The sequence below is a fragment of the Halichondria panicea genome, chromosome 1 (genome assembly GCF_963675165.1).
Source record: "Halichondria panicea chromosome 1, odHalPani1.1, whole genome shotgun sequence".
Lineage (NCBI taxonomy): Eukaryota > Metazoa > Porifera > Demospongiae > Suberitida > Halichondriidae > Halichondria > Halichondria panicea.
The window spans coordinates 12,960,422-12,974,379 of NC_087377.1; the positions used below are offsets into that span (position 1 = coordinate 12,960,422).

Sequence of the window (13,958 nt, forward strand, 5' to 3'; positions counted from 1 at the left end):
TATGCGGTGTGTGCTTGTTGAAACGTCCAATTACATAAATAATAGACTGTTTTCGCACACCAAAAATTAATATACAGTGGCTACAATCAAACTATCTATATAGCTATAGGGAGTATACCGCATAATATGGTTATCTACACATCTATATACTGTGTGTGTATAAAATCTAAAGCTATAAAGTAATCTATTTTTCAAATTGTTGTGCATGAGTTGTTAGTCCTCTCCGAGGTATACTGATCTCTTCACCTTCATCTTCACCTCCATTTTCATCTTGGTATCGACTGCCGCCTAAACCACCACCTAAACTACCGATCGACCGATGGAGGAACTAAAACCACCACCTAAACTACCGATCGACCGATGGAGGAACTAAAACCACCACCTAAACCACCAATCGATCGATGGAGGAACTATACACTATGGAGTTATGCATGCACACACCATGCAGGTACCATTTGCATGGCCATTATACAGATGAATTGCAAAGAATTGAGTTCACAGCAATTGAGTAAAAGAGAAAAGAGGAGCTAGCTACTAAATAAATAATTATGCTGCATATTTAGACAGCTTGGGTTCATTATAATATTGTCAGTCCATGATGATAGTTCATTGTCTTATCAGCTTAGCTTGATAGAGCCAGCTGGGAGAGCTGCGTTTAGCACGGCAAAGTAGCGAAGGTCGTTCACAAACTGTCTCAGGTTTTGTCAAACGATGGTAAATCCTGGAGTGTGTGTGTGTGTGTGGGTGTGTGTATGGAGTGAGTGGGTGTGTATGGGTTAAGGGAATGAGTGGGTGGGTGGATGTAAGTGGTGAAGCTAATTACAGCATTAATAGTAAACCACTCTGCATAATTTGGTGATAAGTGTGATTACTTACTTGGAATACTCGGTAGGCTTTGTTTGACCAGCTGGCTGCTCTTGCTCAGAGCTGAGTCCATTGCTCCCCTCCACATATCTGGGCAGAAACTGATCATGGTACACACTGAAGTCCACAGACGCCATCACTGTTAAAAATGATGTGTTCTGGAACACACTTTTGGGATGTTGGTATGACACTTTAAATTTGACACCCCTAAAGGTGTTTTGTAACACATAGACTGTTGTGTGTTGCTGAACACATTGGCAAGTGTGTTATCTAGCACATGCATACAGTGCCTTCAAGCACACTAATAATGGTTGTCTAGCACATGCATATATACAGTGCATGTGCACCTCGTAACTTGGTTATTTTCAGGACGGTAAGATTACTTCTATAGTATAGTTGCTCTATGTTATTTAGCTTGGTGCTATTGCAATTTCAACGAAATGTACAAGTCATTTAACACAAATCAAAAACACATCTATACAACGAACAACTATTTAAATGTTATACGGATTATTACAACACATTACTGTTAATGACAGCACATCACATGTTTCCTTTTTGACGAAAGAGTGCACAGCAGCAGTAGCACATTTTGATTGAAGTCATCTTGTCCTAAATAATAAATACAATTATGTCTGGTAAGCATATCTATTACTCCACGTACCTGGATACTTTTCTGCACATTTATAGCAGTTAGTATGTCCCAAAGAATAGTCACTTCTGTACCCAAACCAGTGCTCAAGTCAAAAATGAGGTCAAGTTCTGGGCTGAGTTGTGAGAAAGGCTATATATAATTTATATGATCATATCACACATAGTATTTCACCAGCTTACCACATGAATGGCCTTTGGAAGCTCCATGAAGTGCTGCAGTAGTGTATATTCTTCAGGAAAGCTAAATACTCAGTGCAGTTAGTATAGAGCTAAATTTAGTTCTTCTCCAGTTCTTGAGTCTTTTGTTGATTTTAATTAAAGCACACTACATGTGCTTCTAGCCTCAATGCGCATGCGCACACAGAAGGTCTGGACTTAGCCACTTAGCTCTAGTATATAGCATGCATGTAGAGATTCTACATGCATTGAAGGCTTCTATATACTATAGCAATACTTTTAGGACCTGGATTTCTGGGTTTGCAAAGTATAAAGCTTCCTTTGAGAGTGATAGCAAGTTGTTTCACGCATTTGCAGGGACTGCATTTCAACTCTTATTTCACTTGCACATACTTAGCACTCTTGGTGATCTAACTGTACTAAGTGGAACATAAATATTAATTCTGGTATCTGAAAAGTAAAAAGACCTTCTTAATATCTTATATATCGTGTGCTACTTTACACCACTGTATGGATGTCAGTGTGTTCAGTAACACACCATTCTGTTGTGTCACCCAAGTGTGTTCTATTACACTCCAAGTGTGTTGTTGAGCACGACAAACACACGAGTGTGTTCATTAACACACCACTGACATTTCTACCTACTAAAATTAGTGTGCTACGTAACACCCCATTTTTAACAGTGATGTTGTACACACACAAGCACATCTCTTCTTGTAGCAGATCATGTGATTTCTGAACGAGTACTCTTAGCAATAGTTGCAGGAAAGGATAGAGCACAGAGCTTTGAAACTGAGCCCGAGGGAAAATACAACATCAAACTACATTGGAATATAATAGTGCTCAAATTACCAAGTATATGGTAGCAACCACAAGGCTTCAAGGTACGTACTCAGTACAATATGCACGGTAGTTTAGTAGAAATGAAATTTTCAAAACAGTGTGTGTGTGTGCGTGTTGCTCACTCGAGAGTAGAGCTTGTGCTTGGTGTTGAGGGACTCTAGAGCTGTGAGGTTCTGTTTAAACACGGCAAGGTCAGACTGAAAAAATGATGCACCAAAACACTGTAGGGAACAATCACACGTTAAATAAATATGAGGATTCACATATTCTAATAGTACATGTTGTGTCATTCGCTCTACTGCAGTGCATGCTGTGGATGTATACAGTCACGTTACTGCTCTGGATGTATACATGTACAGCTATGTTACTTGTATGCCTGGCTAGTAGAAATGAACAATATTATGTGCTACTGGGTAATCCCAGAAAGTGAACTTGATTAATTACTTCCTATCAACATGAAGGAGGAAGAAGCCAAGATGACTACGCTAAGCTTTGATATTCATAATTATGACCTGTAGTTAATTAGAGCACATGCAGTGTACCTACATATAAGGGCATACAACAAACCGAGATGTTTGTGTGTGTTCTTAATTAAACCACAGGGAAATTACCAGAAATGAATCGCACACACACACGCACGCACACACACACACACACACACACACACACACACACTTGTGTCAGTTAGCTCTAGCTGTGTAGTTTGGCAAAAACGGGGATCGGTACGTTCTGACGAAAATCGAAAAATTCAGTAGTTTTTTTCAAGTTATCACTGGAACGACTTGGCCTATCCAAGGATAATAGGCCCATGGCCATCTGTTAGTGTGTGTAATTAGTTTGAATCAGTCTTGTTTTGTTTGTGCGTTACACGCCCTTTTACCTGACGCAATTTTATGTCTGACGGAGTTCGGCGACTTACTCTATATATAGTCTGTTGAGAGATTTCAATAGCTACAACACTAACAAATAAAAAAAATAAAAGCCTGCATGGCTGCCTACAGTTCATTTAGTCTAGAGAGTAGATTACCACAAATGTGTGAGTAGTTGTACTGAAATGTAAATATCTTTTGATTGGAGCATTTCTAAGAAATAATGTTGATACCCGTGTGTAGATGAATGACTGAACTACAACATATCCAAAAATATTTCCATGGAAACATAAGGTGGTGGGTTTGTGGTGATTAATAGAACAACAGCAAATTGTTATAGTGGGTAATCGGTTAGAGTAATAAAACACTAACCTTAAACAGCTAAGGTCTTAGACTTTTATCACACAATAGTTTAATGGTTTAGGTATCCTGACCATCCCTTTATGGGTCTTACATATGCTCACAGTGTCTATAATTCATGATTTACCGGTTTTTAGGTACACTTTTGGTTAGAGTAATATTTTCTGAAACATTTATAGCTTAGCTTTCAAAGTTCTATGGTACGTTTACAAATAAATGGGCTACATTTTGATACCAACATTGTTGAGATATCACTGAAAAACAAAATATTCTACTATTTTCTACTGTTTTGATGACATCACAAGCTGCTAACCACAAATCGATGACACTCAAATTAACCTCGTAAGTGGGCGTACAATAACTGTACGCCCACTTTTAATTATGTTTGTGGTTGATTAAAGCATCATTGGTTTGTGGTTTGCAGCTGCTGATGTCATCAAAACAGTAGAAAATAGTAAATTATGTAGCTTTTCAGTGATATCTCAGCAATGGAATAAGTATATAGGATGTTCTTGGTATTAAAATGTAGCCCATTTATCTGTAAACTTACTACAGAAATTTGAAAGCTAAGCTATTAATTTTTCAAAAGTTATTACTCTAACCAAAAGTGTACTTTAAAACCGGTAAATCATGAATTATAGACACTGTGAGCATATGTAAGACCCATAAAGGGATGGTCAGGATACCTAAACCATTAAACTATTGTGTGATAAAAGTCTAAGACCTTAGCTGTTTAAAGTTAGTGTTTTATTACTCTAACCGATTACCCACTATAACAATTTGCTGTTGTTCTATTAATCACCACAAACCCACCACCTTATGTTTCTATGGAAACATTTTTGGATATGTTGTAGTTCAGTCATTCATCTACACACGGGTATCAACACTATTTCTTAGAAATACTCCAATCAAAAGATATTTACATTTCAGTACAACTACTCACACATTTGTGGTAATCTACTCTCTAGACTGTATATCTTGGTCGCCATATAAACAGGCCATGCTCTATATAATGCAGCCAGGTTAACAAGCAGTAAAGTCTCCATAATTATAGTATGTGTGTTACAGGTATAACTTCTTCATTGCAGCCACTGTTAGTGTGCCCTACTATAGGGTTGCATGGTGGCCGCTAAATTCAAATATGACCCCATACAGGCTAACCTGCAGATTGTGAAGCAGGTGCAACGCTAGCCTCGAATTCAGGCCGATTACCCATGCAATAGAGACCAGGCAATATTTTAATCGGCCTGGTTTCGAGGCTAGTGCAACGCTGCATGAGAAACACAACTATACAGTGGAACCCATCAGGCTATAACGGACACCTTTGGGGAACAATGCTTTGGCCTTTATACAGAGGTGGCCTTTGTTGAGGGGTTGTTTTGTACACAAACTGTTCATTAGGGACCTGGGTGCCTGGCCGTTATGTAGCAGCTGGCCTTTATTCGGAGGTGGTTGTTAACAGAGGTTCCACTGTATTCATTATGCATTAATTCTCAAATGAAAAATGTATATACACACATGCCGATCCTTCTCTACTGGTGAAGCAATGCCATGGCAGTCAGTGTGGCAGCTATATTCACTATTTCTATAGCAATTGGACTCTTGCTGGGGATGTCTCTAATTATGTATTATGTAATAATATTATGTAATTATGCATTATGTACTACAGGAATAGGGGTTGCTACACAGTAAAACAGCGACAGGAAGAAAGCATTCAACCCACTGTGCCAAGTAGTCCTCAGTTTACGAAGAAGTTACTCCTATCCAAGAACAAATTAAGCTGAAACTGAATGAAGCATAATTATACGGACCATAATAATTAACAGTACTAGCCCAGCTACATGTCTGAAAGCCTAAATTGGTGTATTGTGTACCTGCATAAAAGGCAGAGAATGAATGAATTATGAAGCTGTTTGGTAAAGATCATTAAGTTAAACGTCATAATTGACTATAATTTTAGTTGTGATGGGCATATAGTTGGGTGAGTTGCATGTGATATGGTTCTATAAAGTTGATCATGGCACCCCAAATCAACAAAGCAGACAAAAATTTTACTGAACACAGTCATAATGAATTATTATCACAATTAATTTTGTTAAATTGGACAATGTTTATAACTGCCCGTATACATTGAATGACGATAAGACCAGATAGGAGCATTAGACATCGATGTATTTGTTGCATACATTATTCTCAAACAAAATCCAAAAATGTGATAATTATAGACGTAGACATAAACACAGCACACACAATACATATGATTCTCAGTGTTGCCTTGCTGACTTTATTAACTTAAATATTCACCTTCACCATTTTTTTGCCATGATAACGTCGTTATGCAAACTTAATGTATTCAAAATAGACATTGATACCTTATTATTCCCAATTATGAAAGTATATGGACACACAATGTATTATGGGTGTGGTTGTATTTAGTTCAAGCTTTGAACATGTGATTTTTTGTAATTTAGCTAAAACAGTTCATAGGAGATGAGTATGCCAAGTTGCAGCAAGGTAAAAGATATATACTTCTGCATGTATAAATATAAATACTCTCATGAATAATAATTGCTTCACCCTGCATTGTAGATTATACAATTGGTCCTGACTTCATGGGTACTGCTAGCAAATCAACTGGGTAAGTGTTTATAGTATAGTACACCTGCTAGGATGCCCAATTCATAAAGGCTGCTGGTAGATCTATTACTGAGAAAAATATTACTTATCCAGAAGCAGAGCAAATCCCTTCGGCTTTCATTGTAATTGTCTATAATAATTGTCCAGATGCCGTAAATGAACATTCTGTTGATGAAAGTGTGCAAACAGTTTGCCCTGGAGAGTTGGTTTCTCTAATTTGCACTCATGACAATGTTGCTGGTCAACAAACTCACTGGATTGTCAGTGGCTCACAGCCTTGTGATGAATTTGTAAGCCACTTCACTGATTCGACTGAAGACATGTGTGGTTCGTTCATTATTACGAGGATAGGTAATACAGTTTCTACATTATATTCAACTATTCAAATACCCGCCACTGAGGCACTGGACGATACTTTGATTAAATGTTTTTCTGGAGGTCTTACATCGTCCCCACAAGTTGGCAACACCACACTCAATGTGATAAGTCAGTGAAACAACAAGATTTCATGCTAGCCACACCATATCAACTTTATATATATACTTTCAACTGTTACAGATCTAACTGTGTCTACTGTAACTGACTGGATGGCTAACCTGAGAACCAACAGTTTATGTCCTGTTCTGGAGTGGGACCCAGTGGACGCACCATACCAGAGATGTGTCATCGGCTACACTATCAACCTGAATGGAACAGTGTACAATACCACAAACACATCTCTATCATTAGCTGGAGAGAGCCTCTCTTACTGTGAGACTCACACAGTGACTGTAACACCACTCACACTCAATGGACTCTTATCGCCAGATACCTCAAATATCACAGTGATCAATAGAGGTGCCTGTAATGCGACAGCATTATTGTTCAATTTGTGTGTCACATTATTCAGATTTGGGGACTCCAGCATTATCTGCCTCCTTCACCATCCATAATGAAGTGCTACTGAAGCTGCAAATAATGGTCCAGGTATGTAGCTATTACATGGCTATGAGTGCCACAAGCTGTTTATTGGCCCGGTAGAAGATTGTGGTCAAGGGCCTCTAGCCTGAGAGCATTATCTACTACAAGGACCAATACTGCTTGTCAGTGGCGGATCCAGACATGCAGGTTCCATGGGTTCCATGGAATCAACACACTGGAGATCAACTTACTAGCTATAGCTAGCAACTATAAGCTTGCATGAATGATCGTGATCTGTATAATAGAGTTACGCAATTTACGTGGGCTGTCTAATACGCATGCTCATTGCTTAGGAAAAGTGATGACCTTTTTTTTACTGAATTTTAGCTGTTTTGTAATCCCCCTCTCAAATTCTTAGATACATCACAGCTGGTTGCATTTTACGTCTGAGATCAAATAAAACAGGGTGCCAATATCTGCCATAATTATGGCATGCACAGTTCATGCAGGTGGTGAACTGTGCCAGTAAGGCGCATATGTCAACTACTTGTGGTGCACGAATTGCCATGTAATAACTACTTCGTTGGCTTGAAAACCAGCATAAAAACCAACTTGTCGCATATAGATATGACAGATCTCTACTGATTTTGGTGGCTGGAATTACGTAATAACTGCATAGAAACCAGCATATGCTGCATAGCAAACTTCCCACAGGGACCACAAAAACTTACAAGAGCGTGTCCCTGTATAAAAGTAGTAGTTGACAGTTTGGGTGTGAGGGGGTTCTTCTCTCTCCAGAGGGCGATTTTATGCGTCAATAGGCAACATAAATATATGTAATATTAATTTTGTTGCCATATAATTATTATTGTCCTCACAACAGGAAATTTCAATTGATATTGCACCCATTCGAATGTTCGGATACATAACGAGTGGATAAAATTGTGTTCCTACCAAATCATTTAATATTAAGCTAGACGTGTTTACTCGTAGTTAGCCCGCTATGATATATACTCATTACTGTAACTCATGCATTAATTCTCAAATGAAAAACATGTATAATACACTCATGCAGAGTACACTCATGCAGAATCTGTGCGGTCCCTCTCTATTGGTGAAGCAGTGGCAGTCAGTGTGGCAGCTACATTCATTATTTCCATAGCGGTTGGAATCCTGTTGGGGATGTCTGTAATGTACTGCATTATGTATTTCAGGAATAGGGGACGCTACGCAGTAAGACAGCGTCAGGAGGAAAGCATTCAACCCACTGTGCCAAGTGGTCCTGTTTATGAAGAAGTTACTCCTATCCAAGATGGAATTGAGCTGAAACTGAATGAAGCATACGGACCGTTATCATAGCTTATTAAACTGAACTGTCTGAAGGCCTCAACTCTTTTATTGCAGTATGTTGTGGTGTGCAGTTGTAGTTGTAAGTAATAAAAAGATCTTTATACCTGTGCATATTGAGTATCACTTGATATTGCAAGACAGTAGAGTATGTAGAATCTAGTTGTATGTTGTATCATAGATTGAGTAGTTCTATGGTTGTATAGAATGAAGAGCAATATTAACCTGTAAGTCTGTTTCTTTCAGGCAGTCAGTATAAGTATAATGTGCTATATATTATGCTCTCAAAACAGGGAGCTTGTGTGACCTCAAAAGACAAGGACATAAGTTGCTGCATGTGTAAAAGTGAATAATTATTATTTTGTGACTATAAAGCATCATGCAATGGTCGCATAATTAGCTAAATAAATACACTATACTATATAGCTGTATTATTATTAATACAGCTAGTATAATAGTTGAAAGAAACGATGTTGAAGAATGAAACTCCCCACTCACACACAGCAGTTCTTGCAGCAGTATATCTATCACTTATCCATCTATATATACCAGTCACTGCTGCAACTGTTCCATATCAACTGTCAACAGAGCTTTCGGCTGGAGGAGCCCATGCATGCATCATGTTCATCAGTAAAGTAATTACGAGTTTGTAGACTGTATAATAATAACAAGGCATTATCAACTCTCTTAGTTTTACAAGCCCTGCCCTTGTACAAAATAACCAGCCCTTGTTGCCTTTGACCTCTGAGATCAGAGTGCAACATGCCAGTATATGGCATGTTGGCTACTTTACACTTTTGGCTACTTTTACCTGCCAGTGCAAGCAGCAACCAGATCATAAACTGACTAAATATTGCTCAACTACAAATACCCCCCCTCCCCGCTAAGCCTATTAGTATAGTGATTGCTTTTGGATCGAATGTTCCATTATCAAAGTATACCCTCATATTATAACCTTGGTCCCATGCAGGCCGATTTTTCTTTAAATTGAAAATTCGCCTCGGTATTAATTTTATCTAGGCGTGTTTAAAAAAAAGCAGATCACATTTTGTTAAATCTAGCAACAGATTTAATTAATATCTAGCTAGTTATAAGTTTAAGTTGTTTAGATTTAACGTGTACATTGTCTTGTTGCTGAAACAAGAAGGCCTCACTCTCATTGCAGAAAAGGCCCAAGCTCTCAGACTCCTGCTGTAGTTGGGCGTGGTCCGACCGTCCCTGACGGAAGGTCGGGTTTCAAGCCTATGTCATGCAGGATTGATCTTGCTGGATTATGTAACACGCTGATAGCAGCTAGTGGGTGTTAACCAATTCTACCTTGCTTGTGGTTGTACAACCGAGCGTGACACCGACCATAATTATTAGAAATGCTGCAATCTGATAGGACTGCAACTATAATAATTTGATAATATAATTATAACTGGAGAAACACAATTAACATATATATAGGGATTGATCGAGGTAGATACAGTGCAACAACCAAATAAAGTAGAGTATGAAGGTATTGAAAATTAAACTATTGGTGCATGTATATAATTATACGTAATACAGTATGTATATATAATATGGGGGGGGGGGGCAGAGCCTCCTGGTTTTCAGACTGTAACAGATTATTTGATTTATACAAGCAGATTATGTAATAGTTATTACATGGCTATACGAGTGTCACAAGCTGTTTATTATGCCTCGGTGCGCATGCACAAGCGAGATATATGGTAGTGTGTTTGTCTGTGTGTCTGTCTGTATCACCTACCACTTTTTCTAGATCCGCCACTGGTTACACGTATATATACTGTGCAGAGTTGCAATTATTATCAAAGTGTCATTATAATTTTATTGCTTACCGTATATATAGCAGGTATATATATTTCTAGGGTATAAATGTTTGCAGAAGACCATAAGGAATTTTGCATATTCAATTTCCTTGGAATAGTCTTTTGACGCGCAAGCATACATGCGATATTAATATCTGCGAAAACCGCTAACGTTTATCGCCGAAATATACTTGCTATATAATACGGTATGCGGTACTCAAATTCCTGAACATTTTTATTTTGAGCTCTCAGCATATCATGCATCTTACAGATACATATTAAATCGATTGCATTAATTGTGAGCTTTCAGAAAGTATCATTGTGAGAATATCGAGTAAAACAGAGTGGGCAACACAGTATAGGGTCTGTCAGTACTTCTGAGAGTTTGGATGTCTGGAGCCAGCCTGAAAGGGGCATGCAGTCGTTCATAATGCTATTGCTGGTAAAACGTCGCAGATGTCTGATGCCCCTCTATCTGGTCTTATCGTCATTCATATACAACTTGACCCAATAAGTTAATTTATTTTATTTATAATAATCTACCAAACAATGCAAATGCATAATTATGTATATATGCTTCTACTTTTTACGCACATAATTATTGTGGTGCACAAATACAAAGAATTTTGGTTTTCACTGTTTTATAATGGTCTGCATGTATGCTTCATTCGGTTTCAGCTCAATTCCATCTTGGATAGGAGTAACTTCTTCATAAACAGGACCACTCGGCACAGTGGGTTGAATGCTTTCCTCCTGTCGCTGTCTTACTGTGTAGTGTCCCCTATTCCTGTAATACATAATGCAGTATACATTAGAGACATCCCCAACAAGAGTCCAATCGCTATGGAAATAGTGAATGTAGCTGCCACACTGACTGCCACTGCTTCACCAGTAGAGAGGGGGGACCGCACAGATTCTGCATGAGTGTTGATTGTACAATCATGTTTTTCATTTGAGCATGAGTTACAGAATATATCATAGCGGGCTAACTACGAGTAAACACGTAGCTTATTCACTATACTGTTGAAGTAAACAATATTATTTGCGATTGTTTCACTATCTACCAGTTGTTTGCCTCCATGTATAGCATATACCTCCTAATACATGTAGAGCCAATATGAAATTTCCAGTGACTGGAAAAACGACATCATTTGATTGGTTGCTGGCCAGAATAATTCTAATTGTGTAGGTGTAGAAGACTCCAGCAGTGATGTCGATGAAGGTCACTGTGATTTGGTTGGTTGTGTACGGGAAAGGGAGGGTGATTGGACCCGAGTCAGGGGGAGAGAGGGTGGAAACAATGAGCAGGTCACTGGGAGGGTAGCCGGTGAAGGGGAGGGATAAACGGACCATGTAACTAGAGCCAGATGGCCTAACTTCTTGTACGGTGATCATTGTAGCTGGAACTGAAAGATACGAATGAATTTGATGATATGCCAGCATATGCATTTTACCAGTCACAGTAGTGGAATTGATTGCAGACACAGAGCATTCCTTGTTTCTGAACACACACGCTGTGTAAGCATCTCCAGGCGATTGGTCTGAGAAATTGATTGCAACTGAACTTCCATTAAATAATGTGGTAGGAACACAATTTTCTCCACTCGTTATGTATCCGAACATTCGAATGGGTGCAGTATCAATAGAAATTTCCTGGAATCAAAAATCGTTAATTTAGAATACCCCAAAAACATCAAAAGCAATAACTGTACCTGGAATATTATTTGGAGCTTCAGAGCTTTATTTTGGATTAAGAAGGAGGTGGACAATGCTGGAGTCCCCAAGTCTAAGCTGACACCACATTAATGAGCTCAAGTATGCAGTCATACACACGTGTACATGCATACCTGGATCGATTGATCACAGTGATATTTGAGGTGTCTGGAGATAAGGGTCCATTGAGTGTGAGTGGTGTCACAGTCACTGTCTGAGTCTCACAGTAAGGGAGGCTCTCTCCAGCTAATGATAGAGATGTGTTTGTGGTATTGTACACTGTTCCATTCAGGTTGATAGTGTATCCAGTAACACATCTCTGGTATGGTGCGTCCAGTGGGTCCCACTCCAGAACAGGACATAAACTGTTGGTTCTCAGATCAGCCATCCAGTTAGTTAGAGAAGTCATATCTGTAGTTGCACAAATGAAAATGATAGGTATATATATACATAGCTACCGTGACATCTGATCACATTACTTACTTATAACATTGAGTGTGGTATTGCCAACTTGTGGAGAAGATGCATTGCCACCAGCGAGGCACGTCACCAGAGTACTGTTCAGTGTTTCAGTGGCAGGTATCTGAATAGTTGAGCTCAATGTAGACCCAGAGTTATCACTGATCATGGTGACAGTGAATGGACCACAATCGACGTCTTCTTGCAACTGGGCATCATGGATAATCGCTGCAACACAAGATATCGGACCGCTGACTTGCCAACGACTTAGCCCATCAGCAACATTGTCATGAATGCAAGTGAGAGAAACCAACTCTCCAGGACACACTGTCATTAGATTTTCCTCTTTTATGATGTCAGCAGCCAGAGCAACTATATTTATGTAGAACAATTAAGATTATTCATCACATAAATACAGTGAACAATGGTTGCAGCAATTACAACACAATTCATATATATAGCTGGTCTCTATATATGAATTCTAGGTCTAGCTACAAAACTTACACTCGAAATAATAACTTACAGTGATCTAGCTGCAGCAGAACTGCCCATAACAACAGTACAATCTAGTGATGTTAAAGAAAGTCATTACTAATGACTTTGGATAGAATGCTAATGACATTAGCATTCTATCTAAGTAAGTTTTAACTCACAACTTTATTTTTCAGCTTTGTAGACATGTTGTACTCATGGTTGTACTGGATTGCAGTGCACTTTTACATGCCTGATACATGAATATCGATGTTCATGCTATAATTACAGAGGAGGCTGGAACCACTTGACCTTAGCTAATTAAGGTCACTAATTGGATTTATCCAAACTTCTCTTGCAGACTACTTCAAGCCTAGTTTTTAGTTCTATCAGTTTAAAACGTTATTTTTCAGGGGGGTCAAATTTTATTTTCGCCAATTCTGCTCAGAAGCAGAGATACAAGTCTCAAAGCCAGCTATATATGCAGTGAGTCGGTATAATTTTCGGGGGGGCAAAGGTAAAACATCCGTGCATGGTTGAGCGTCACTTTGTGGATAATATTTTCGTGCTTGCTGCTTGCACTGCAGGTAAAGGTAGGCAAGGTCGCTTCATTCTCGTGGATAAAATATTTGTGCATGGTCAGAGTTCCAACCACGAAAACCAATTATTTCCCGGAAATTACCAGCTTAAATATACGGTACCTCTATGAGGTGAACATTAGGTTTGTTGGTTTCAAGGGCCAATGCATTAATTAATAGCCTAAGGATGAAAATGTACACTGTATACAAGTGGTGCATGCATGGTTTCTTGCAAATTCTGTTTAATATAATTATAACCAAAAAAACGGTCA

General features: G+C 38.7%; 1 protein-coding gene and 2 long non-coding RNA genes across 4 annotated transcripts; 1 reads left to right on the forward strand and 2 right to left on the reverse strand.

Moving 5' to 3' along the window:
* Positions 1-477: 477 nt before the first annotated feature.
* On the reverse strand, positions 478-2,765 carry LOC135350453 (uncharacterized). Of its 2 annotated transcripts, XR_010399154.1 has the most exons (5): positions 2,661-2,765; positions 1,699-2,487; positions 1,529-1,631; positions 877-1,476; positions 478-721 (listed from the first exon to the last, which is right to left on the reverse strand). It is a non-coding gene; the product is annotated as an uncharacterized LOC135350453 (long non-coding RNA). The 2 variants fall into 2 exon arrangements; XR_010399153.1 differs by having other exon boundaries at positions 877-1,631.
* Positions 2,766-6,234: 3,469 nt separating this feature from the next.
* LOC135350995 (uncharacterized) lies at positions 6,235-7,231 on the forward strand. The gene is made up of 3 exons (XR_010399353.1): positions 6,235-6,281; positions 6,357-6,405; positions 6,552-7,231. It is a non-coding gene; the product is annotated as an uncharacterized LOC135350995 (long non-coding RNA).
* Positions 7,232-11,040: 3,809 nt separating this feature from the next.
* LOC135349646 (uncharacterized) lies at positions 11,041-12,247 on the reverse strand. Its single transcript, XM_064548195.1, has 4 exons — positions 12,178-12,247; positions 11,920-12,118; positions 11,560-11,871; positions 11,041-11,381 (listed from the first exon to the last, which is right to left on the reverse strand). Exons 2-4 carry the CDS (start codon positions 12,086-12,088, stop codon positions 11,230-11,232), a joined length of 633 nt encoding a protein of 210 aa, XP_064404265.1. The 5' UTR covers positions 12,089-12,118; positions 12,178-12,247; the 3' UTR covers positions 11,041-11,229.
* Between the last annotated feature and the right edge of the window lie 1,711 nt (positions 12,248-13,958).